Below are 27,841 nucleotides of genomic sequence, written 5' to 3'. Positions count from 1 at the left end.
CTCTCTGTATCACTAAATTAGTTCACCTCACCCATCCGGTGATGTCTCTCTCTGTATCATTGGATAAGCTCACCTCATGCATCAGGCAATGTCTCTCTCTGTATTATTGGATTAGTTCACCTCAAACTACTTCTGTGTCACTAGATTAGTACATCTCACCCGTCAGGCAATGTCTCTCTCTGTATCACTAAATTAGTTCACCTCACCCATCCGGTGATGTCTCCCTCTGTATCACTGGAATAGTTCACCCCATGCATCAGACAATGTATCCCTCTGTATCATTGGATTAGTTCACATTACCCCTCAGGCAATGTCTCCCGCTGTATCATTGGATTAGTTCACCTCACCTGTCTGACAATGTCTCCCTCTATATAACTGGATTGGTTCCCCTCATTCGTCAGGCAATGTCTCTTTCTGTATCACTAAATTAGTTCACCTCACCCATCCGGTGATGTCTCCCTCTGTATCAGTGGAATAGTTCACCTCATGCATCAGGCAATGTCTCCCTCTGTATCGTTGGATTCGTTCACCTCACCTGTCTGGCAATGTCTCCCTCTTTATCATTGAATGAATTCCCCTCAATGTCTCCCTCTGCATCACTGGATGAGTTCCCTTCACCCATCAAGCATTGTCTCCCTCTGTATCATTGGATTAGTTCACATTGCCCGTCAGGCAATGTCTCCCTCTATATAACTGGATTGGTTCCCCTCATTCGTCAGGCAATGTCTCTCTCTGTATCACTAGATTAGTTCACCTCACCCATCCAGTAATGTCTCTCTCTGTATCATTGGATTGGTTCACCTCATGCATCAGGCAATATCTCCCTCTGTATCAGTGGATTAGTTCACCTCTTCTGTTAGCAAATGTCTCTCTCTGTATCACTAGATTAGTTTACCTCACCCATCCAATAATGTCTCTCTCTGTATCATTGGATAAGCTCACCTCATGTATCAGGCAATGTCTCTCTCTGTATTATTGGATTAGTTCACCTCAAACTACTTCTGTGTCACTAGATTAGTACACCTCACCCGTCAGGCAATGTCTCTCTCTGTATCACTAAATTAGTTCACCTCACCCATCCGGTGATGTCTCCCTCTATATCACTAGAATAGTTCACCCCATGCATCAGACAATGTATCCCTCTGTATCATTGGATTAGTTCACATTACCCCTCAGGCAATGTCTCCCGCTGTATCATTGGATTAGTTCACCTCACCTGTCTGGCAATGTCTCCCTCTATATAACTGGATTGGTTCCCCTCATTCGTCAGGCAATGTCTCTCTCTGTATCACTAGATTAGTTCATCTCACTCATCCAGTAATGTCTCTCTCTGTAACATTGGATTGGTACACCTCATGCATCCGGCAATGTCTCCTTCTGTAACATTGGATTAGTTCACCTCACCTGTCTGGCAATGTCTCCCTCTTTGTCATTGAATGAATTCCCCTCAATGTCTCCCTCTTGATCATTGGATTAGTTCCCCTCACCCATCCAGTAATGTCTCTCTCTGCATCACTGGATTAGTTCCCCTCACCCATCAGGCAAAATCTCTCTCTGTATCATTGGATTAGCTCACCTCACCCATCAAGCATTGCTTCCCTCTGTATCACTGGATTGGTTCACCCCACGCATCAGGCAATGTCTCCCTCTGTATCACTGGATGAGTCCCCTCACCTGTCTGGCAGTCCCTCCCGGTGTATCCATCCGGACACTCGCAGCGGTAGTTGGTGAAGGTGCTCTGACAGGTGCCTCCATTTTCACAAGGGCTCTTGGCGCAGTGATCTGAGAGCAGGAGAGAGAGGGCCGAGATAAGACTGCTGGGAGATCAATAGGGCCCTAGGAGGATTTCCAATACAGTACTGATTATCTTCGATTGTGGGTTCCCAATTAGATACTGATTTGTACTGATTGTGGATTTGTAATCGAGCACTAAATCGCAGTAAGAATTTCCAACAGGACCAAGACATATTAATTATGCAATTCCAGTAGTGTACTGGTTTTTATTGATTATTAATTTCTTGTACCGTACTGACTTCTTTTGATTAAGGAATTCCAACAGGAAACTGACGCATAGTGACTACGGATTTGCGATCGAGCACCGATGAGCCTTGATTATGAATTTCCAAGAGTACTTTGATTGGTTATTGATCATTATTGTGAAATACTCCACCTTTCACCATCTTCTCCTCGGTGCAGTAGGACCACTTCTGGTCCTTGTCATAGTTCTTGGTGATGGCACACCTACATCATAAGAACACACAGATTTCAGGACAAATGATGGGCACACATTGAGGAAGGCGAGGATGTGTCTCAAGGTGCGCACTACTCCAGGGAGAGAGGGGGGATCCAAGCACAGTAGTCAAACAGCCCTGGTTCATAAAGTACCCACCGGGGACCAGAACCCAGCCATAGCCTGGACCCAGCGAGCGCGCCATTCGTGTACCACCAACAGCTCCTGTAATTCACTAATCCAGGCTCAGAGGAGGGAAGAGCAGAGCACACTGGACATCCATCACCAACCAGTGCCTGAAGCCACCCAGCACCTATATCCACGCTGGCTTGTTTCATTCCACCCGTTTCATGGTGGAAATGAGATAACGTCAAGAGCTTGTCATAGCCAGCCATTCTCTCCATGACAATCAGTCACAATTTATGCCCGACGATGAGCACTAAATCCACCCTGGACAATATAAAAGACACATATACCCAGAAAACACCTCTTTTACGCCTTCGCCTTTCGGCTGCTTGCAACATTGCTGAAACTATTTTGCTGAATGGCTGGAACAACGGTCAGGGGTATCCGTACCTATACAACAGTACTTAATGTGTGAATAAATAAGTGCCAGGGCTCTCGTCACAAGGCCACTCACAGTGCCACTGCCCATTACCACTGTCAGCCCTTCCAATTACAGTAACAACACAACTACTAAACATCACACCCCTACAAGTGGGACAGATCTGACTATTACAGGCTCCCAAAGGTACTGGTAATTTTTAATGTACATTGAATTAATAAGAAACTATTGTGCTTGGCTCTAAATTGGACAAACAGCGCCACTATATGGCATTCTGTCAAAAGTGCTGGTGCTGACAATTAAGTACTGATGCCGAGCTCCGGAAAACACTTGCTCAAATTAAGCACTGCATCCAATAATTTCTCAACAATGGCAGCCAGTCGCAGCCGAAGTTCATGATTGCGACAGTCACAATCACAGCCACAATTCATGATTTGCCAGTCAAGCCGTCCAATTACCCAGTGCTGTGTTGTGTTACAGATGGACCATGCCTCTCTTTTCTCCTTTGAGATATCTAAGTATATCTGCTGCCACAGACCCTTAAACAGTAGTAGGTGCACTTCCAAATGTACATGAATGACATACGAATCCACGTCTGGTTACATAACACACTAGGGAACTCACCTCAGGCAGCATTGGCTCATTCTTGGGTCACGTGTCACACTGGATATGGGAGGGCTTCCTCTGTAAAAATGGCGCCAACACAGAGAATATTGCAAAGAGCCTGATTCATTACTCTCGGTTGCTCCCGAGACCTGAGGACGCCTCCAATAACCACTTAGAAAGTAAGGAACCTGGAGGGCACTTTTTGACTCGAAACTTTCTTTCATTGTTCTAGTCAACACCGTGGCCAAAGTATGTAAATCACCAGTTCTCCTGTCACTGCTGGTAACAGACCACCAGGGGGAGCTCGCGAGATCCTGAGACATGGCACGTCTGAAAACGATCGTTCTACACTGAAGCCAGAGTACAAAGGCCTTAACCAAACAGCCCAAATGTGTATCAATCCGGGCCTCAGGACAACTGTAGGAAATGGCTCCACGCTAGGCCCCAACCAGAAAGCTATGCTCGGTGTCTGCACATTTGTTTTACCAATAATCTTTGAAGAGACAGAAACGTAACACAGAGGTAGATCTCTGCGCGTGCAAAGCCTCAGATCCTGGAACGCCCTAAACTGAATCTTACTCTCTCATCCTATCCTAACTGCTTCGGAAAAATAACTATTGAGACCTGCTTTCAACTAATGTTAGCACAAAAAAGGTTTACCACTAAATGGTTCAAACATATTCGGTTGGATTCTTAACTTCACCTCCAGGGTTGGATTGGGATAAAAAAAATCGTCCCGGGCACACCCAAAACAAGCATTGGCATAGCCAATAGGTCTCGCTTTTGGGACCTTATAAGTGTTTAGCCATGCAACAGTTGATGTTGTTGCACAAAGGATATTGTGCTGCATAACTAAATACTTATAAGGTCCCAAAAGCGAGACCTATTGGCTATGCCAATGCTTGTCTTGGTTATGGTGTGCTGGAATGATGTGCACACCGTCTATCACTGCATTTTAAGAAACTTGAATTAAAGGCACATCAGTACTAACATGTATTGCCTGTTGACGTGTTCTCTAGGACTCTAAGCAGTCTCAAACTGATGCATTATGTGTGATCTCTGAAGGCCATTCCACGCAGCACTAATCTGCTAAATCCAACGAGTGACACTCAACTTGTGACAACAGACTTCTGCGTTTTTGAACAGTAATGTGTTTTATTTATAAGCAGTAGTGTGGGTATTAAAGGGACCGTGCTCAATTAGTACATACAAACACACATACAGACACGCACGGAGTTACACGCGCAGACGCACGCATGCACACACTCATGCAGACACACATGCACACACTGGCTGAGACACAGACACAGACACACATACAAGAACACACAGATGCAAATTCAGACATGGGCACATACACAGACATCCCACATACAGATACACATTCAGTCTCGTAGAAAGGCACAAACACATGCAGACACACCCAGGAGAGCCCAAGGGGAGTTCTGAATGTGAAGGCTGTGTGTGAAGCAAAAGAAGGACATATCAAGGTGCAGTTCTAAGGGTGAAAAAATCATTGGGAAATAAAGATTCGAAGTGTAAGAGTGGGTATATTAGGGAGAAAATACAAGGGTGGGGATGTAAGTTGGGAAGTATTTAATGCGAAATACGAAGTTGGAGAAAACAGAGGCAATAAACATATGGAAATACAGCGGTGTAAACGTCGCTGAAGCCGAACGGGGCTCGGGTGTAAACGTCACTGAGGCCGAACGCGGCTCGGGTCGGAATGGCGGTCAGGAAAGAAATACAAGGATACAAATATAAACGAGGAAATCGAACGGGGCAAAGCCACAGGGAGAGCGAGAGGAAAGCCAGATGGCGCCTCTGCGCTGCGAAAGTGAAAGTGATCGCGATGCACTTAATGATCCGTGAAAGACAGATGGCGGCTGCGCGTGTGCACGCTCGCGTGAACGCAAGCGCTAGGCCAGCCAAAGCGTGGGGTAGCATTTTGAAAACCCACCTACTAAATGTCTCACAGGGCAGCCCATGCGCTGGCTCAGGCGAGACCTAAAAAGTGGCCCACATTTGTGTATTGCCTTCCCGCAGATTACTGCTTCAGCGAAGTTTTATGAAAAGGAAGGGGGTGAAGAACATTTTTTATTAACTTCACTTAGATAAAAAAATGCACAGATTAGTTCACACTGCTGAGCCACACATGAATGCGAGTGAGACCACCACTGCTCAGGCCCCCTGCCCCCGCTCAATCAGCATACATTAATGGGGCGGTGCAGCAAAACAAAGGGAGTGATACCTCCGCCAATTTGCCTCTAGAAAGGCCACTCAGGCACCCACGGGCTGCTGGCGGCATCCTAACAGCACAGACCGCCCCCAGGCTGCCTAAAACAGCAGCCCACAGCTGAAACTCAGCTACCAGCCCTTCAGCCATTTCTCGAGTGACCACGCTACCAATCCAACCCTGCCTTTCACCTTATGCAATGGTATCTTTGTCATCCCTCTCAACAGCCTGGCATAACTGAAAGATGATGCGCGGGGCATAGAGAGTTTAGCAGGCAGCTTTTGTTCTCATGGCTTCTAAGGGCACATAAAACATCAGGGAGATTTTGTAATGTGGAGGCTTTCTTCACCCTCAGAGTCCAACAAAAGTTGTTGTGACATCCTCTATCACACGTTATCTCTTCTACAGTGGCGGCTGCTAGGGACCAGAAGTAATGGGCCAACGGATGCAGGGAAGATTTTGTAAAAAAAATAAGTATAAGTTAACTTACCTGTGTACGGCAGCCGCCTCTCCGCCGTCCTCTCCTGCTCCTGACTCCTGGCAGTACGCAGGCTCCCAGACTCTCCTAAACCAATCATGATTCTGCTATCATGCTTGTAATACTATTATCAGAATGACAGCAGCGTTGTGATTGGGCTCAGTGGCCTGGTTTGCTGCTGAGACAGGGCGTGGGAGCCTGGGACTATTCTCCACCTATTTTTGCAACACAGCCAGGTGGAGAAATGCGAAGTGTGCATGTTGGTTTGGCTGTTCTAAGACGGCCGTCCAAACAGTCATGCGCGCTTATGGTGCCCACCACTCCTCTCCCTGCCGACTGCTGCTGCATGTCAGGATAGCACAGCACCGCCCTGGCTCCGTACTAAAAAATAAAATGATGATAACATTGTGTTATTATCATTTTACTTTACATTTTTGCACTGCTCAGAGAGCAGTGGGGCGATGCTCCTCTGCCTTAACGGAGGAGCCACCTCTACTCTCCTACCAGTCCTGCCCAACAGGCCCTCTTTGTCAATATTATCGCAGCTGCCTATCCAAGCAGCCTTTCCCAGTGGTGGCTGGCAACAAGAAAGAGTGTGGAGACGAGCAAATGGGTGGTGGGTGCATACATGCAAGGTGCGTGGCGACTGTAAATAAAAATAAATAGCCACTTACCTTTCTTACTGCGTGAAGTCCTCGCTCCGGTCCATGTTCAGCTCTGTCTCATCAAGACTCCGCGAGCTCCAGCAAATTCCCCTAACCAATCCTGTTGCCGCTCTTAAGCTGGTAACCATCAAAAGAAAGGCTTCGGGATTGGAGGGAGCAGCCTCTCTCAGTGCTCTCAAAAGCACTGGAGGCCTGTGCTTTCTCTAACCTAGCCAGGATAGAGAGGTTTAAAATGTGCATGTGTGGCTGGCCGTTGTAAGACAGCAGGCCAAAGAAACATGCACACTTTAAACCTAAGTGAACAGCCAGCCGACCACTCCTCCCTGCTGCAGTAATGGCCCTGCCCCGTCTTGACACTTCGTTCGGGGCAGGTTGGTGAAAAATAAAATGATAATAAATTAACTTTATTACCATTTCATTTTTCATCTCAGGGGCTTTTCTAGGGGGGCTTTTTTGTCAGTGGGGCAAGGCTCCTTCGCTGGTATGGAGAAGCCGCTCCTGGCCTTCCCTCACAATCACAACTTAGCAGCAACTGCTGCCAATAACAGTTCAACTGTCATTTCTGTCAATCACAACCTACCAACTCTCCTGCCAATCACAGCCCCAACTCTTCTGCCAATCACAGCCCACCAACTCTCCAGCCAATCACAGCCCATCAGCCAACAACACACCTCCCACTCATAACCAAACAAACCACGCAATGCATTATGCAAATAAAGGTCCAATATCCCCTCCTGCCACCCACAGATCAGTTCCTGTCAGTCACAGCCTGGCAACCCCTCATGCTTACATGAAGCACCCTCATATCCACTGTATACATCTTTTACTGCTCTCTTAAGTCTAAATAGGCATTCTTTTTTTGGTACTCCCTCCTCCCCCCTTCCCCAAAACTGCCCACTCATCCTATTCCTTCGTTTACCCCTCCGGGCGCCTTGAAACTAAATTGTTGTAGTATATGTTGCACATGATAAAATAAAATAAATAATTATACAAATATAAAATTAGTGAAACCGAGAAAAACCATTAAAAAAAATGATAAAAACTTTTATAAAAACGAAGCCATCTGTCCATAAATGGCATCTGTGGAAACAGGATCCAGGTCCCTGTCCTCCATCACCAGGAAGGACAGGTGACCTGAGATGTGTGTGGGAGCGTGCTATAATTGAGCCTTCAGCAGAGGGTTCCCCACCCTGTTGTGGGTTACACGTGTGTGTATCCACAATACTCTGGAAGATCTGAGGCTTTTATTACCACACTCTCTGTGCCGGCTGGTTGTCACAACAAACTTAGTATTTACACTTGCTAAGCATTAATAAAGTAACATTTACCTTCCAGAAAGAAAACAGTGATTTTACACCAGCAGCCAACATTTAATATCACTACATACAATACCAACAAAGTTTCTACCCTGGCCTGTTGTGCCATCCAGAAGGGCACTCCTTTGTATATCTTTGGTGATCCCTGAGTACCAGGGCCCATAGCTGAGGATGAAGGTAACAGCAGTGCTTAATTTGAGCCGGTGGTAGCAGGTGGGGCCCACCGGCAATCATGTATGGGGACCAGCACATATTTTTCCCATCATACTTTGACTCAGAGAAAAAGAGAGAAAACATAAAAGGGGGGAATAAGGAAGAGAAAGATGGAAAAACAGTGACAAAGTTAGTAAACAGGGATGGAAAATACCCTGAAATAAGGACATAAAGGGGTAGGGAATGTCTAGTAGTGGATTCGAAAGGTGTGATGTAGAATCAATGCTACGCAGCTTTAGTATTCCGCACCCCGACCACCAGTAGTGCCAGCCCCGAGCTTCTGGGCAAAACATTGGGCCCTGGCACATATTCTTCTACAAATTAAGCAATTGTAACATGCCCCAGTGCGTGCAATACAGGAAGATGGGTCACGATGAAGGTCGGTGAAAAAAAGGGAAACACAAAACGGAAATGAACAATGCACAAAGGAGTACGCCCACTTTGACCAAACCTCTTCTGCACCAAGTAAGAGAAGCGTGGATTTCAACCTGCTAACTTCTCAAGTGGGGGCGTTGGTTCTGAGGGGGGGTTTATTAATAAGGGCCAATTAGTGCATTTTCTAATTTAATTTTTTTAAGCATTTCCTAGTAAAGAAAAATGTTTTCCAGGTGGTACAAAAAGGGGCTCACATAAAATAACCCAGAAAAATAAAGTTCTACCAATAAGGATGCTCAACTTTTAGAGTGTTGGGGAGTTTTGTTCCTCCCCCCACCACCATCCTTTCTACCTTATCTTTTTTAGGTCGAGGACTACCGGTCTGCCGAAGGCAGAACCGGAAGTCGAGATTTAATGTTTCCTAGAGTGGCTCCTTAGCCCGCCTCTCTTTTTGCCTCTCCTCCATTGGCTGGCTTCCTAAACGGAGGCCCGCCATTGGAGGAGAGAGCCGTCCCTCCAAATAGGCTCCGTCTTTTTCAGATTCGGGGGCGTGTTCCTTGCTGTTCTTTCCACTTTTTAGCCACGCCCTTTTAGAACAGCAGGAACACGCCCCCGAATCCGAAAAAGTTTCGGAGCTTCCATCCGCCATTGTTTTGCTGTCCTCTGGCCGTGAGGATCTTCGTGCTGTTGTGAGTATAGTTGGCGGCGCTGCCCTTCGATGAGCAGGGATCCGCACCGTGCCTTGGACGCCTTTCCCCCTTGTTAGACTCTCTCTGTAGGTGGGGCCCCTTACAGCTAGTAATCACTCCCGACATGAGACATAGCGTGTGCGAACACCATGTCACTCGGACAGCACCACTGACTGAGCGGTGCCTTGCAGCTTTGCGCAAAAAGGTCGCGAATCCGAATTAACTCATTGGTTCGATTGGAGACTCACCCTGTGAACAGCCTTGAAGCACACACAATGGTCTGCACCGATTGTTTCACCGAAGTGTCACGCTTGGAGCATTAGTTGTTTTAATAGCCCCGTTGGCTTTAACGGAGGCTCGCACCGGGGAATCGCCGTCATTATGACAAAAATATCTGGCCTCTAAATTCATCTAGGGATATAGACAAAAGTTTCGAGGCGTGCGTATCCTTGCTATGTGTTTTAGCTACCCAAGGCCAGGGGGGAGGGGTGGGGGCTGGCTTGAGGAGGGAGGGGGCTGGTGAACCTGTTGAACTGCTGAGTTTGAAACCAGAGAGCACGAAAGCCGAGTCCGGCTCTCAATCCGGAACAAAGGTTGTTTTCGGGTAGAAACCCCTCTTCGGGACCACACAGAGGTAAGGACACTCGCGCCCGGGGCTCTTAATAATTGCACATGTATTCGGACCTGTACAGCCACGCTGTTAGGATGTTTTGCGTTCTCAGTGCTTGGCGTGGTTTATTCCATTCAGTAGGAATGTGGTTCTCTCTCTCTCCTTTTAGTAGTTTTTAATTATCGTATGTGTTTTTAAACTACCATGGACGTTGTTTGCTCGGTACAAATGGCGGTGGGCTGTGTTAACCTGTTGGGTAGCAGAGACATGAAAGATTTGGTTGGTGTAGTTGATAAGGTTCGAGTCTCGGCGATGACTCCACATCCTGTGATTTTGGGCAAATTATTTAATCTCCCCGTGCCTACCAAAAATGAATGTATCTGTGTGTAATGAGATTGCTGCTCGTGTAAAGCGCTCCAATACCTCCGGATCGAGTTCGCGCTATATAAAACTGAAGAAAAAACTCCCTTGCATGCATTAACTAAAACTCTCAATGAGTGCGCGCAGTTTTGGGTCGCTTTCTTGCCCTTTCGGTGATACTAGAACATACATGCCAACATCTTAAAACTAGCAAGAGGCACATTTTGGAGAAAAAAAATCGAGTTCAGCATTGTTTCTCGGCGCTTTGGCGGTATGTCAGAACACCGAGGCTAATAATATAGACATGTATTGACCCCCACGAGATCGACGACTATTATATGGTTCGGATCACCATACTTGTGGAGTGAAGAGTCACTATTTTACCTCTCCGGTGAGGGAGTGGCCGCCTGGCCATTGGAAGGATGACGTGCGTCAGCCTCTGCTCCCCAGAGAGTCTCTGTACCCCCAGCCAGCCTCTGTAGATGCAGTACCCAGCCAGTCAGCACGTCCCTGCACCCTCAGCCAATCTCAGCGCTACCAGTCTCTGTACCCAGCCAGTCTCTGTACCCTGCCAATCTTTGTATTCGAACCAGTGACCGCATTCCCGGCCAATTCTCGTAGCCACAGCCCTGCGATTCTTCAGCACAAATATAATGAAGTCCATGTTCTCCACTTTAGAACACAATTAAAAAGTAAATGTAAGTACTGTAACACTTATTTGTATTCGTGAATGAGCTCAGAGCAAATGCACTTTCAACTACTTCTCTCTCTAAAAAGATCACTACCTCACTCTCTCACTCCCTCACTCTCTATATCACAACTTCACTCTCTCTCTAACTCACTACATCACTCACTCACTCTCTATCTCTCTACCTCACTCTTTCTATCTCACTAACTCACTTTCACTGTCTCTTTCACTACCTCTCTCTATCTCACTACATCACAACACCACTCTGCTTACATCTCACTACCTCACAACATCCCTCTCCCTCACTACATCACTGTTTCACTACCTCACTCTCTCTCACTACATAACTCTCTCTACCTCACTACTCCACTCTATCTCACTACCTCACTATCTCACAACTTCTCTCTCTCAAAACATCACTACCTCACTCTCTAGCTCACACCCTCACAACTTCACTCTCTCACTCACTACCTCAATCACTCTCTATCTCACTACCTCACTCTTTCTATCTCACTAACTCACTTTCACTCTCTCTTTCACTACCTCTCTCTCTATCTCACTACATCACAACATCACTCTATGCTTATATATCACTACCTCACAACATCCCTCTCCCTCACTACCTCACTCTCTCTATCTCACTACCTCACTCTCTATCTACCTCACTCTCTATCTCACTACCTCACTCTCTATCTACCTCACTCTCTCTCACTACCTCACTCTCTATTTCAATACCTCACTCTCTCTCTCTATCTCACTACCTCACTCTCTCTCTGCTAATGCAATAGGTATCACATATGCAAAAAAAGCTAATGCCAATAGAAATGACAATGCCATTTATTTAGGGATACAAAAATGATAAAAAAATAATGAGCAATACCAATAGCTCTACCTATAATATTGCCGAGACCATTGCATTGTAAATGCTTGTTCTTTCTTCCCTCCCTGCTTCCTTTCCTTGTTTACACGTCCATACGTTTTTATTTCCTTTCTGTGTCTATCTCTTTCTGCTAGCCTCCCTCTCTTTGTCCCTCACTCTCTCTTTTCTTCCTTTTTCATAGTTTCTCTTTCCTTTAATCCATCACTGTTGCTTAATTTTCAGTCCTTGACCCACACCTATTAGCTCTGTTATAGAATTCTGATGACTTTTTATCCTTGAGTTTCTTCATAGACATCCAGTGGGGTGTGTGCAGAAATTAGCAAATATATTTTCACTCGAACTCCTCCTGCCGGGCTGTTGGTCTCAGTGGCAGTGCCCGCAGTAGGCGCTACAGTGGGAGTTTCCGTACACCACTAACGATACTTATGCAGTCCCACACATGGCATCCCATCCCCATAAACAAATACACACCGCGTAGTTAAGACAGAACTGTAGTTGCCAAAAGGTACCTTCCAGTGGCCCCTCCTGACACCATAGAAAGAGCTTTCACTACTCACAGCTAACCATGAAAGGTGGCCACACTGATCTCAGCAGGCCCCCCAGAATGACGATTGCACCTACAACAAGGCTCGATTTGAGCCGGTGGTTTCCTGTGCTCGGCACCGCCAATTCATCGTCTGTAACGGCACTAACAGCGCAAACTCAACCCAAAGGTTTTCACAAGCACCAGTTAAGGAAACCGGGGCTAACCCTCAGATTGCTGCCCCTGGGGGGGGGGGGGGGGTTGCTGGGGAAAAAGGACGGCAAGCACTTGAAAGAGGACCGAAAGACACGTAGTATCGCCACTAATATTTACCTCCATCATGCAAGTTACATGCACATACATGACACGGTCCAAAGCTACACAGTTGAATACACCGGTGACTGGCAGTGACTGGCAGTACAAAAGAGAACACACAGACTGCATGATCTAGCTGGGGACTCAGAAAAACCGCATGTGACATCCATCAGAGAGCTGCGTGAACAATTACCTGGTAATCCCCCCTCAGCACAATGCAAACATGCACATACATGACACTGTTCAGGGATCCATCATCTACAGCTGACATTAAATGACCATTCTTCATGGTCCCCCCATTAAAGCAGTGCACTTTGTGATCTGCCTGGTACAAGTTCTTTGCAGCAGGCACATTAACCCTCTGTGCTCGCTTTCCAGGAGTCAACCCTTCCACTAGACAAAACTCGGATCTCTCTCTAGGAAGAACATTAATCACCGAAGTTATCATGACATTTTTATTGTTTCTGAAAATTGCTGGAGGCCAGGAAGGAGGCAGCAAGTTTTTTTTAAACCATAATATTCTTGCAAACACTACTCACCCACCCGAAATAGGTACCAGTGCGGTCACACCGTTCGCATCGCCCTAACCTGCTCAAGGTTCATGTGACCTCAGTGACAGAGTCACAGTGACTGGATCACTGTTGCTCTAGGGTGTGCTGCTTTGTAGGCCTGCCCTCAAGACTGGAGATGAACTTCAGTATGGATTGTGGTGGACAGGCCTTCAAGGTTAACTCACAATTGACAGTACTAGGGTACACCTGCTTGTGCTAAGACATCAAGCCTTCTAAGGTCTAGTGGGGCCTTGTAAGGTCTAGCATGGGAATATGCTCCCTCAGTAGAGTGGTCTGGTGACTGGTCATGAAGGCTATACCCAGTTCCCCAGTTCCAAATTCGACAGCTCTGGCCATAGTGCCACATCCTCTCCCCACTGAACACCATACTGCCCCACTGAGAGAAACTCACACTGCCTTCAGCTACAACCTAATTGTGCCCGCTATAAACACTTGGATGTGGCTCAATTCAAATTATGCACTTGATAAGAGTAATATGCTGCCTAAAAAAAAAAGTAAAAGCAAACACTCATAGGGAATGCAAGATTAAGTAAAGCATGTGAAATGTAAGCAGAAATAACATGGTTACCTTAAACATCTCTCACTCACTATTCAGAAATCAGCGAATGGTTTTACCTGAAAAGTTAAGGACATGACTACAGGGCCCTGAAGGGAACCGTTTCAATGTCCATTGCTTATATCCTTAATAAACGTAAGCAGTATGGTTTAAAAAGACCACATCCATAAACAGAGCCATGGTACACATTTTGTTTTCCAATCCATCCATCAACCAGGTATTGCAGTACCTCCAGGAATGGTGCACTTTCCCACCTGAGGACAACAATGCTGTTCAAAGAAGGACGAGAAAACAAAAGTAGCGCTTCACTGCAAAGTCTGTAAAGTGAGGGTGATGTGTTTGGATGTGAATAAAACCAATCTGGCCACTTTGCAACCATTCTGTCTTGCTTTATTTAGTTATGTATTTATTTTTCATATTTAAAACCTTCTATTTCACTCCATCCCGCTTCACTTTGGAATAGAAAAATGTCAGAAAAAGGGCATTTCCCGAAAGAGTGTTTTTCTTTTTTGGATCCATTTCACAGGGAAGCAAATAAATGAAAGAAGGAAAGAGGTTGTGAACCGTTTCTTCAAGTAATGGTTTTCAGTAAGTGAGGAGCAAGACAGAAAGAAAGGGAATAATAGAAAGAGGGGGGGGGACAGCTGCCAGCACAAAAAAGAAGAGGACATTGCCCGAGTCCTATTCCTTCTCTGCCCGTCCCCGAACGTCCACGAAAGCAAGCCGAGCCTTATCTGAATGCCTTTGTCCGCCCCCAAAATAGTGCCGCCTGGGGTGGACTGCCCCCACCGCCCCCCCCAGCTACGCCACTGAAGGAAACGTTCATTTTTTTATAGGCACGGCGAGATTAAGTGATTTGGCCAGAATCACAGGATGTTGAGCCTAGGTCGAATCTCGAGTCTATTTTCCAGCTCCAAAAGTCGGCAGCTCTGGCCATTACGCCACATCCTCTCCCCACTTGAAAGGTTTCATGGTGAGTAGATAGTTCTGTTATAGGCGGTGCTAATAGAAGCAATGGGCTAGTGCAAGCTGCTTCCTGACGAGAGCCCCAGCACTTATTTTTTTCACAAATTAACCACTGCTTACAGGTATCTACAGTACTGGAGGACCCATGTAACTGGTGTCTTGATGCAGAGGGAGCAGGATACAGAAGTCTGTGGTCGCATTGAATACCCTCTCGGGTGATTAGTGCGCTCTACAAATCAATATAACATAACATACAATAACTTAAACCTGAGGGCATTCCTCACACCTGATCACATTGTAAGTAAGGTTTGCATGCAGATTCTACTCAGTGTGGTCATATGCTCTGATGCGCATCTCTACTTTCGCTCCTCACCTTCCTGGGTGGTCAGTTGCCAGACACGGAGATGCAGGTCAATGGTAACTGGTATTTACCCATGAGCAGATAAGTAGTGACAGAGGATATAAACACTTTTTGGTTACAAAACATTTGAGTGATCACAGAGAGAGTGAGCGTTAAATAACAAAATAGTCTGTTTAATGAGAGGTCCAACTGCCACAGTCATCAGATTGTGGCAGTTGCACCACTCTTTAAACAGACTCTTTTGTTTTTTTAGATGTACGCGATTCAAGCAGCGCAAGCAACAACAAAAATGCCACTGTTCCTTTGCCTATCTGTAATGCACACATTGCACCATCTTTTTTAATCCTCACTCACTGTGTGATCACTTGAGCACTGAGCATAATTGTACTCCACACAGAAACTCATCCAAAGAGCATGCAATCGTCTTTGTCCATGCTTGAAACAGGCCCAAGCCTCTACACTTCCTTTGTCATCCATGATGTACGTGCCTTGTGCATATCCTTAGATCAGCTCTGCGAATGACGCTACACCCTCCAAGATCCTATCTCAATTTAAGTAAGGAGAACTTAGGGCACACCTACTATATCCTGGCACTCAGTCCAGCTCCCATACCTCATTAACCCCTTAGGAAAAAAGAAGCTTCAGGAAAGGAAGGTGGGCTGGCTACAGTTCAAGAAGAGAAGCACCTTGAAGAGAATATAAATGTCTGTCAGTACTTGCAGAGGAGATCTTGTGGAGAGCTGGATGGCTAAACCCTTTGACAAAATCAGGAAGGCAAGCTATTGGGATGCCCCCTCCCCAACTCACAGATCCAGCCAGTACTTATCCCTAGAGAATGAGCCCCTCAAGTCAGACAGGCATGGGTGATGTCACTTTCAGGCCAGGAAGCATGGATGACATCACTTCAAAGTTAGGGGAAATGGGTGAAAGCCCTCACTCACCTGATAGGTGGTGCTGCAATGACTGACGGGCATGGGGGCTCTTTGTCAGAGATCTTTTGGTCTGTAGATGCCATTAAATGAGTGCATGTAAGGGTTTGTTTGAACAGTAAGGGTGGTGTCTCGGGTGAAAGTAAAATAATCTAAGGGAACCCAGTAAATCTTTTATCGAATGGTGGTCCCTTGATTCGTTAAAAAAAGAAAAGTGTGCTATCCACAGGTCATAATGTACCCAGATAGCTACAAATGTGAGGAATAAGGTGGGGTCGACATGTTTCATGCCTATGTTGCCAGGAGGGTCAATCGGCATTTCATCAGGACCAGCGTGAAATAAACCTACCCTATATGGGTTAGTAGGTCACCCTCAGAATCATGGAGGCCCACTACAACGTAAAATACTTCACCCGAGTCGATACAGTGGGGTAGATTCCTCCCAATAGTCTGGAGAGAATTACCCCTTAGGTAATGCAGAGAGTCCCGGAGTAGCTAGGGGAAAAAGGTGGTCTTCACGGGATGATCTTCCAGCACCTACCCTCCTCTGCCTGCCATTGCCTAACTGCACACAGAGCCAGCCTGTACATAACCTCGGTGATTAAAGGCCATTGCCCAACTGCACACAGACACAGCATGTACATAACCTCAGTGATTAAAGGCCATTGCCTAACAGCGTACAGAGCCACACTGCACTTGACCTTGGTGACTCACAGCACACAGACCACATCTGTTCTGAACCTCAGTGAGCAACCCTCCTCGCTCCCTTAACAGCACACTGTGGCTGCATGGCTTGGTCCATGATAGCACAAGCTCTCACCAGAGTCGTTTTCGGCCCTTGCTGATGCAGGAGTGGTACAGCCGGCGGTTGTGACGAAAAGGGAAGTGGCAAGGCTGCCCGCTCTCGGTCAGAACTGTAAGACATGAAAAGGAGCATGAAGACCATTGCGAGAGGAAAAGACATATCCCATAAGACCCTGCGCAAGCGAGGGAAGGAAGTGAGCACGAAGAGGCTGGCAGGGGCGCGGCAGGAATCCTGGCAGTGTCGGCCCTTGGTGGAAGTAGGGCTGCAGACCAGTCTTCCCCCGGGGTTCTTCACGCAATAAGCAGAAGGACATGCTGGAGAGGGGCTTAAAGGGTTGGGCAATGGGAGGGATTAAGGTGGGTATAAAGGTGCACCTGGCATCATCGGGGAGGGTTAAGAAAATATGAGTAAGTTGGGCCAGTGTAGTTGGTAGGGTGAGCGAGACCAGCTTAACAGTTGGGGGGCGTTTTGTGTTAGGACCATTAACTAATTGCAGAATTATACTCCCTGATCAGAGCGGACATGTCTGAGCTTGATTTTGAGGTGGTGCTGGCCGCACTGAGAGTGTTGGGCCAGGCAGGCCACTAGAACCTGCTGAGACCGGGTGTACTGGACCAAGCATGGGTCGGCATGGTCCGACCCCTGCGGTCCGCATCAGCGTGCGTTGCAGCGGCGGTGGCGGTATGTCAGGAGGAGCTGCCACTGTCCAAGAAGCCAACAGGAAACAAGGGGCGGGGCTAGCCCAAGCAGCAGCGGCATAAGCGCAGAGGATGGATACAGAGCCTACCCGAGCGGCTGCCAGAGGACACTCTTAACGTTGACACAGTGAACCGGGGGGCGGGCCTGAAATCTAATGAACCGGCCCAGCAACACGCTGGGGCCAGTATAAGGCCATAAGTAGCGCTTCAGGGGGATAGGCGGTACAGCCAGGGACCGGCCAAGCAGCACACATGAGCCGGTGCGAGGCCTAAAGAGGTTGTGCCCCAGGGGATGGGGCTGTATAGTTATGAACCGGCCCAGAAGCACGCTGGAGCTGGTATGAGACACAGAATAGATGCTCACCAGAGAGAGCAGGGCCCTATGGACCTCACATGAGGCCTCTCCCTAGGAGCAGGCAGGATAGTAAGGAGAGTTGGGTTCCCCTCCTACAGCAAAGGAATTAAAAAGGGTGGGAGTCCAAACAGTTCACCTCAATGTAGAATGGGGGGATGGGGAGGTGGACAACAGGGAGGGAAGCCCCCCTTATCCTTCCCAGGTGGGAAGGGTTAGACTTAGAGGCAAAGATCTGGGAACAACGTCGGATCATCCAGGAGACTGAAAGGAAGTGGGGAGCCTTGTGCGCATCCAGGAAGGGCAGTGGGTTGGGGACCATGGGCTGTGGGCCGCCTACCCCATTGTGAGATATAAAAGCAGCTCCGGAGAAGGACCTAGGTACAGAGGGAGAAAGGGGCAAGTGGGTGTGGGTTGAGGAGGCACAACATCGAGGGAGAGGAGCAGGGGCAGCCGTGACAGCAGAGAGACCCGGTGATGCTGGGGACGCCTCAGGTTGGAGCAACCTGAGGGGGGGGAACAAACTGACAGCTGAGGCTGGTAGAAGCGGGGTGGCGCTAATGGGGTGCAAAACAGCTCTGAGGCGCTAGCTAGAAGCAGCAGGGGGGTCCGCGGCGGCCTACCCTCCAACGAGGGATCGGGCGGCATGGACAGCGATGGATGAATGCACTGGTGTGCTTAGAAAGAACGTAAGGGGCAGGAGAGAGCGGTGCATGAAGTGATGCGGGCGCCTGCAGAAGATGAGACTGAGTTGCTGTTGGAATTTGGTGACGAGAGTGATGAGGTGGAGGAGGGTTAAGTGCGGGACGATGATGATATTAATGCGGGGGTTACTGGGGCACCGGAGAAGGCAACCAGAAACGTTGGTGTTTTGCAGGAGGCAAGTGCGACCAAGGACAAAACTAAGTCAACAGGCCAGAAGACAGCCGGCAAGAAGGGCAAAGACAAGGAGGCCCATGGAAGTCTATCAGGTGAGGCTGAATGGTAGGCATCTTGGGATGGGGGGCCAAAGGCAAGGAAGAAAAAAGCCTGCCGGTCGGTGGGTGGGGGGAGACGGGTCTGTTCGAGACTCGGTGATTCACGCAGGTGCAGCAGCGGCTCCAGCGTCAGGTGCAAAGGACAGTAGGGCAAAACAGTTAATTGGCACCAGTGTCCAGACGGACAAGGTAGAAGGGAGTGAAGGAGAAGAGGACAAAGGGGAGGACAAACACCACAAGAAGCTGCCGTACATGGGCCTTGCAATGCCTTTGGGGTCACACCTTTCGGACAAAACAAGAAATCGGATATGGAAGCACCTATATGTCGACGTATTTAGGTTGCTCCATAGGGAGATCCAGGTGAAGGAACGATCAAAGGAAGAAGAGTGCGAACTGACGAGGAGGTAAAGGGTTCCCATCAACATGGAGAACTGGACCTCAGCCTTCCTTATATACGCCAGTATTTACTGTGAGAAACATTTAGATAGGGCTATCACATTACTGAAATATATGGATATAATATGGAAGGTGCAGATGCACTTCGGAGTTTCGCATGGTTGAGTTGTGATGATGAGTTTAGGGCCAGAATCAGCATGAAGGGAGGTAGATCATGAACTGTGGATGCAGTGGATGTCATTCACGCAGTCATCGGCATCTACCCATATGGCTTGCGGCCTGCCAGTCACGTATCGATCCTTTCCAGCGCATCCCATCCTGTCAGGGGAGGGAGGGGCTAATTTTAGCACTGGAAGTGCAGGGCCAACACCAAAGCAAGGGGGAAGCACCATGGGGGCATGCTGGAATTTCAACTAGGGTTTCTGTTCAAGACACCCTTGCAAGTTTAAGCATGAGTCCTCCAAGTGTGGGGGGGTCGACACCCGCTCACACAATGTTTTACACTGTCCACCTCAGCCGAGCAATGGAGGGTCACTAAGGGCCGGGATAGTCTGGGCCAAAGGGCTCCTACCCCAGTTTGGATCGAAGCCATGGGACCATGGCTTTCGATTTACCCCGATAGAGAGGCTGTGTTGAGGATTCAATGGGGTTTTAGTGAAGGTTTTCAGGTCGGAGACCAAGCTCCCAGAGTACGAAGGTGGGCGGAGAATTTGAAATCAGCCAGAGAGTTGCCAGAGGTAGTAGCGGCGAAATTGAAAAAGGAAGTCAAAGAAGGGAAGATAGAGGGCGCATTTGAAGATTGGCCGGAGGAGGATCTAATTATATAATCTCTGGGGGGTGCCGAAGAAAGAACCAGGGGAGTACAGGATGATCCATCTTGGCCCGAAGGGAGGTCAGTCAATGACTTCAATGCGGAGGAGGATTCATGGGTGTTGTATGCATCAGTTGACAATGCGATCCGCCTAGTGAGGTTGTGTGGGCAGGGAGCGGAAATGGCAAAATGTGATGTAAAATCAGCCTTTTGCTTGCTACCTTCTTGTTGCTGAGGATGCAGTTTGAGGTCACCATCTTTGTGGACAAGATCCTGCCGATGGGTTGTGTGATTTCTTGTGCACTCTTTGAGGTGTTCAGCATATTCTTACAGTGGGTTTTGACAAAGAGTAGTGGTCACCGGGAAGTGTCTCATTACCTGGATGACTTTCTGTTCATAGGGAAGGGAAATTCAGGAGAGTGTGAGTAGGCACTGCAGCAATTCCAGGAATTGGCACAGTCATTTGGGGTCCCCTTAGCACCGGAAAAAACAGCTGGTCCCAGCTGTAGACTGACTTTGCAGGGCATTGAATTGGACTCGGTCCAATGGATGGCGAGACTGCCTAGTGAGAAAGTGACAACCACACAGGCTTTTCTGCTGTGGGTTAGGGGAGAAGAAGATTGACCTGAGAACGGTTCAACAATTGATGGGTTTCCTGAACTTTGCCTGCCGGGTAGTAAGAGCGGGGAGAACATTCTGCCGATGCCTCGGCATAGCCATGTCTGGAGCAGTGCTACCACACCACAGAATCAGGATTTCAATGGGAGTCAGGGCAGATTTGAGGATATGGCAGACCTTTTTAGCAGACTTCAACAGAGTGTCTTTCGACTTTGTGGACAGGAAGATCTGGAGGGTTCAAATTTTATCGGATGCAGCGGGGGCCTATGGTTTTGGACTGTTTTGGGATGGACGTTAGTGTGCATAACAAATGCCAGCACATTGGTTGAAACAACGACGGAGCATAGCTTTCCTGGAGTTTTTTTCCACTATTGTTAGCACTGGTGGTGTGGGGCACGGAAGTACAGATTAGGACAGTGTTGTTACATGTGGACAACATAACGGAGGTGGAGCTAGTGAACAGGCAGAAAGCAAGGGACTTGAGGGTCTTGCGGCTGTTGCAAAGGTTCATGTTGAAGTGCTTGAGAATGAATGTAGTATTTCATTCAAAACATGTTCCAGGAGCAAGTAACGACATTGCGGATGCTTTGTCTCGTTCGCAGTGGTGGTGATTCCGACGACTGGCACCTGGAGCAGACGCATGCAAGACAGAGCTGCTGGAAGGCATCTGGGCCTGGTGCAGTGAGAGTGCTAGGCCTGGTCGAAAAAGGCGGAGTTACAGATTGGCGTGGACTGAATTTGGAGGTTTCATGGGACAGACCATAGATGCATAGAACACGACAAGACAGGACACTGAGCAGGGAGTAATGCGTTTTGGTTTAAGTTGTATTGATAAGGTTTGTCACAGAAGACAATAGCGAGGAAACTGGCAGGGATCTCATTCTATAGAAAATTGTACCTAGGTTTTGATCCTGCAAAGGATGAGATTCTGATTAGGATGTTGAAAGGTTAGGGGCATCATCGGGGGATGGGAGGGAGGGAGCTCCGAAGGAGGCCATGAAGTTTGAATTGTTGCAAAGTTTACTGGGGGTGCTGCCAAATTGTTGTTATGACAATTTTGAGGTGTCGTTATTTCGTTTATGTATGGTCTGGATGTTTTTTGGGGCTTTCCGGTTTTCTGAATTGTTGGGTACGGGTCAACAGGCAGGAAGAACTTATGAGGAGGTGAGATTGGATCAAGGCCAACTGGGGATTTGGCTGGGTCATTCTAAGACAGATCAGGCTGGAGGGGTAGATGGGTTTGGCTGAATGAGAGCAGATGGAGTGGTGTGTGCCCGGTGCAGGAATGGCGGGATTTCTTAGCAAGAGCAGGAAGGCCGGCGAGAGGAATTTTTTGTCATGCATCAGGGGGTAGACTGACAGCGTTCCAGCTGCTGGCGGTGATGCGCATGGCTTTAAGGCGTTTGGCCAGGGATCCGGACAGATATGGCACACATTCTTTCCGCATTGGCACAGCTACGGCAGCAGTGTGTTTAGGTTGGTCCTGAGACAGAATATGCCAGATTGGGAGATGGAGGTCTAGGTGCTACGACAGATATGTGCGCAAGTAAACATTTTTTTGGGGGGGGAGCAGAAGTAGGAGAAGATAGGTTCATTGTGTGCACTAATATATTCTCTTTTGTCGCAGGTTGTGTTGGCAGCCCAGGAACCAAGACGGTTACCTGGATCGTGGGACATTCTTTCGTACACTGGGCAGCAAAATACGCAGGTGGGCAGGTCTATGGTCGTAACCTGGGTCTGAGGAGCAGCCACCACAAAGTGCACTGTTGGGGTATAGGAGGGATTTGTTGAGGGGCTTTATTGCCGTGGCTGATGAAGATGGTGGCACAAAGAGGCTGTTGATCCTACACTTGGGCGAAAATGACTTGATACTGCTCTCAGGATTGGCAATTTAGCAGCACATGCAGAAGGATCTGTAGCTGATAAAATGCAATTTGGTGGGACAGTGCTTAGTATGGACCAAATTTGTGCCGCGCAAAGTGTCAAAAGGGGCGGTTAAACAAGCATCCGTGGAAAAAGCCCGAAGAAAATTGAATAGGGCAATGAGGATGTTCTGCCAAACTAAAGACATTCAGGTGATTGCTCACAGTGAGGCTCAAATTAGGAGAGCCGTTGTTTTTCAGGGACGATGAAGTGCACCTTTTGCAGCCAGGGAATGCCTACTACATGATGGAGATGCAAGATGTGATCAGTAGGTTGTGGAACAAATCCATCTGGTGTCGCAGGGAAGAAAGGGGGTGAAGCGAAAGGAGCACAGGAGAGAGGGGAGACAGGTAACTACCCTACGGGGGTTCCCATGTTGGCAATACTTTGGAGGGGTGGTGGGTCACAGACAGGCGCATCCACCCCTCGGGCGGGAGAAACAGGTAAATGATGGTGGGGTGCGGTATGCAAGAGTGCGACAGCAACAAATCCAAGAGAGGATGTTGAAAGAAAAGTGAAGACGAGAGTGGAGAGATGGAGGAGTTAGCAGAGTGAAACGGGATGAGCGCAACAGGTGTGATGGCTGAGGATGGATAAGGTGAATGAGCGGGTTGATGATGGGAACAGTTTAGTTATTTAGGTTTTAGTTAATGCCATTTGTTACAACCATGTCCTAATAAAATGGCCTTCTACGCTTCAAGTAACAGCTTGGAGTGTAATTATTGCGCAAATGCTAGTAGGCGACCCTAGTACAAGTGGCCATGGGAGAATGGAATGGGCACAGACAGGAAGTGGAGTCCAGGGTTTGTAGAAGCCAGGGTAGTCATTATCTGCCAGAAGAGGGAATGGGAGCAGGACACAGAAGAAATGGGGTACCTTCTTATAAGGAAGAAGCCAGGCACATATGCAAAGGGAAGCTTCATGCAGGTGTTGCGAAGAAGCTGGCGCAGGTAGACAGGGTGTGTGTGTGTGTGTGTGTGCGCATGCACGCGTGCGTGTGTGTTTTTATATATATATATTTATATAGGACCCTCATTGCAGGTTATTGCCAATTAACAAACTCTTCCACCAGGAACAGGAGCTTATTGCATTTGATGCAGCCCAGGGGCCTTCACCCTTGAAAACCAATAGAAATTATCAGAAGCAAAACAGAATGAAGCAAGAGTCCTGTTCACGCAAAACAACAGGCACAGAAATACATCAAGGATAAATAAACAAACATTTAAGGCGTTTCAGGTTTAAAAAAATTGCGATTTCAAAGATGTTCAAACCATAGGCCAGCCCCTTCAAAGCAGGGCCTGTGATCGGTATAGAGGGAGCTAGATTAATCCATGGGATCAGCGGGTGTGTGGAGGTAGGTGAGGTGCGTTATGCACCATTTCTGGTGGGTCTGGAAGATGTTGGACCATATGTACCGAAAACACTGAGGTCGAAGGCTGCTGGTTTAAAGGAGACAGGTGAGTTAATATAGGTTGAACACAAACCTCCGCTCACTCTGAATAAGCAGACCCACCTGCTGGTTGGCTGCCTGGTCAGCGGTAGAAGGTCGGCCAACAGTGAGGGGTTGAGGCGGGATGCACCTATTGGTCATCAGAGGAAGAAACAATATCTCAAGGTTGGTGCTGGTCCTGTTATTGCTTTCTATAAGGAGTTTGATGGCAGCAGCCTCAGGGAGGAAAGTAGTACACTGTGGGTGTTTCTCCCTTGGAAGTGCAAGGAGGGGGTACAAGGTTGTGGAGTTGGGGCCTCTTGCATCAAGCATGAGCTTCAGATGTAGGGTGAATCTCAAAAAAGGAGGGTGCAGGAGTGTTGAATGGTACAAAATGAGCAACAAATTTGTTGGCAAAGTATGGGTTTTTATAAAAATGAACTGCATGACTCCCGTCTGAGCAGTGTCAGAGTTCTGTGGAAGCCAGAGCGTGCTTCTCAGGGATGAAATGTCTGTATTACTTACCGGCAATCTTTATTGCATGGAGTCCTGCTGTTCGTCCTTACTAATGCCCTTGCCCGCTGCCACTTGTCCGGCAGTTTAAATACACAACTTGAACTCCTCCTAATGACCTGTATAGAGGACTAAGCTCAATGCTCAGCATGTTTGCACCAAGTAGTAGTCTGAGGATGGACTTGCGAAGGTCTGATTAGGGAAGCAGTAGGGGCTGGGGTGGGGTCTGGGGGTGTAATGAGGAGCAGTAGGGGCAAGTGTAATGAAGACCTCACGTCTGTACTGTAGGCATTAGTCCTTTGTCTCCCAACCTCTTCAGAGCACATATCATGCAATGCTTTACAAAGTAAGACACATACATGTGTCTGCAACCGCAGGTGCTGATGCACTGAATACTGAACACAAACCCAGCCAGACACTGCACCCAGTAGAGGTTCCAAAAGCAGCAAAGTGATGCTTCCTTAGCAATCATCAACATGTAATTTAAACATATGTGCACAGCCCATACCCATGGATGTTGATGCAACAAAGTGCAGGGTGCAGAAGTGACATCACATGTCATTTGTCCCCCTATGACATCAAAGAGTTAACCTCTTGGTCCACCTTTAGCTTCTCTACAGCCTCCTATTGGCTGCAAAGATGTGAGGTAAAGTACTACAGAAAGTAAACAAGCCACTTGGAGCTCTGCCACTGCCTTCATGACCCCCAAGACCAGCAATTGCAAAGGCAGCAGCAGACGTATCAAACAGTGATAGTCGCTGATACTCCTGGACACATATAATTGACCTCCATGTGTATGATGCAACCCAACCAGTAGATCACCAGGAACATCCTGTGTGGCTTCGGCCACGGAGCGGCTAGATAGCCCAGCCGTCGATCACTCACAGAAGAGCAGCACCCATCTGAATACAACCGGTGGAGGATCTCAACCAGTTCCATACCCTTCAGGAAACTTAAGATGGCTGCACACCAGCCCGTAGGACCAAACCATAGGAAACCAAAACGACACGGACAGGACTAAAAGTTTACAACTCAGTATCACAAACCACTATATGATGCAAGATTATATTAATTTGAAAGATAGGAAAAGATTTCACCATGCCGAGGCATTTGGACCTCCTAGTTAATGTCCTTTCCTGGTGTAACACATGTTGCAATTATTTTACAGCAAGAAGCAGGGCCGTAGTATAGGGCACCACTGGATTTCTATAGGCATCGGAACTGTGATTTTAAAGTGTCAATGGTGTGTCCCACCAAAACCTTTGACCTGCAAAGTGCTGCGGTGAAGTGCTAGATTGCTAAAGTGAAGGTATTAGGAAAAAAAGAGAGAGAATGCTGTATGAGAACTTTCTGTAAGAAAATAAGTTATTTAAATTGGAAATTCAAAGTGTAATAAAATCATTACGTGAATAATTATAGGCATTTAAATGACCTTAATATTTTCTCCTTTTAATCGTAAAACATAACCTCTAAATCTTAAGTGTAACTGCATTGCTTTGAAGTAACTCTTAAATCCAATCCATCTAGTGATATCCCTCCTAATCCTAACAGTACCCCGAATTCAAGACTAACCCTAAGGTTCAACCTCTCCCTCACCCTGGCTGAAGGGGGTTTCCTTACTTAGCAAAACTAATTTAACCCCTAGCCTCATTTAATCCCAACCTTAAACCTCAACCATACTGTCACCGTCTTGCTATTCCTACGCATAACGCTGACCCCAAACCTAACCCTATCTTTAAGCCTAGCCGTATTCCATATTCCTAGCAACCACAAACCTTATCATAGATTCTAACCCTAAACCTAAATCGAGCCTTAACCTAACCCTACCCTATACCATGCCTACTATTAAACACTTTCCAAAACCCTCACTCTAACTCAGGGGTTCCCAACCTGGGGTGCCCACATCCCTATGGGGTGCAATATGGCATTTCAGGGGAGGGGTGACATTTTATGCACTGAGTTAAAAGCTTATTTTTATGAGTTCCATTTTTCACCCGCAGTACTGTATGTGGCTCACAAAATAAAAATATGACTATTCATCTTCAAATGTGATATTACTTTTGTAGGGGGTGCAAACATTAATCACACATTTCCTATGGGTGCGGGGCATAGAAAGGTTGGGAACCCCTGCTCTAACTTCAGGGCTAACCCACAACCTTACTCTAGATTGGAGTTTTTCCATTACCCCATCCTTAATGTTTTCCCAATCTCTACCTTTCCGTTATCCTAACCCTTGCCTTTCCAATTCCTTTTTATTATTTTCAAACTTGACTTCTCACTTTCTTTTCTTCTGTTTTGATTTTCTCACATTTTATTTCTCACAATATTAGTTTACCATGTTTTCTTGGTTCTGCACTAACAGGGCTGTCTATAGAAATGGTGACTGGGTTCACACATGCAAACCTTGTACTCTGTCACTTGTGCTAGTTTCAATAAAAGAATAGCCTTTTATAACTGTTAATGTTTATATATTTATTTATTGTATGTGATAAACACTTAGGGGCAGATTTACAAGTCCCTTGCGCCACTTTTGCGTCACTTTTAACATGGGAAATGTGACGCAAAAGTGGCGCAAGGGCCTTGTAAATCTGCCTCTTATTTTGGAACTATCCATCGGCAAGCCACTAAAAGGATATTTTGTAGCCATGTTTGTGATGGCGTGGATTGCCTTTGACGCTATCTTCCATGTTCAATGAGTGCTGACCCTTCCTGCTCCTGTAGATAGGCGCTATTGGTTGCACCATTACATTGGAGAAAAAGGTAAGAACAGATAAATCCTCCCTACTGCACTCTATCCGAAAACGGAAAACAGAAAATCATATTTGGTGTGTTCCCAGACTAGATGGGGTGGCCAATCCTTTTCCGTGACTACCGCCAAACTTTGGCACGCTCACCCCACCTATATCTCTGAAGAAGATTCTTTAATGTCCTTCAAAAAACATCTGAAAACCTGGCTTTTTTCATCTCAGAATCCTTGATTCTTGGCTGCTCTGCTCTTGTTGATCTATCTGTCCTCCTATAGCGCTTTGACACCTGCAGGTTTTAGTGTGCTCTATACATTTTACCCTATCCCCTTTATGTATGTATGGCCCTCATGAACTGATGCAGGGAATGTGATCCTGTACTTTGCGGAAAAAATAACTGCCCCGGCAACTGTGGATCGACAGCCCCAATGGCAATAGGTGA

The 27,841-nt window shown here is 47.2% G+C and overlaps 1 protein-coding gene across 2 annotated transcripts in view; it reads right to left on the bottom strand.

The window, feature by feature from the left end:
* Positions 1-27,841, bottom strand: part of F12 (coagulation factor XII) — a 129,086-nt gene that overhangs the window by 75,438 nt on the left and 25,807 nt on the right. For both annotated transcript variants that reach the window (XM_085618340.1, XM_085618339.1), the window contains exons 3-5: positions 16,954-17,047; positions 2,171-2,241; positions 1,675-1,782 (exon numbers count right to left, since the gene is read on the bottom strand). In XM_085618340.1, the coding sequence (XP_085474466.1) occupies positions 1,675-1,782; positions 2,171-2,241; positions 16,954-17,047 (273 nt within the window). The remainder of the gene's footprint in view (positions 1-1,674; positions 1,783-2,170; positions 2,242-16,953; positions 17,048-27,841) is intronic.

Source organism: Triturus cristatus, chromosome 7 (assembly GCF_964204655.1).
Source record: "Triturus cristatus chromosome 7, aTriCri1.1, whole genome shotgun sequence".
NCBI lineage: Eukaryota > Metazoa > Chordata > Amphibia > Caudata > Salamandridae > Triturus > Triturus cristatus.
Note: the sequence above shows the minus strand (reverse complement) of the source record. Positions and strands in the feature narration are given on the sequence as shown.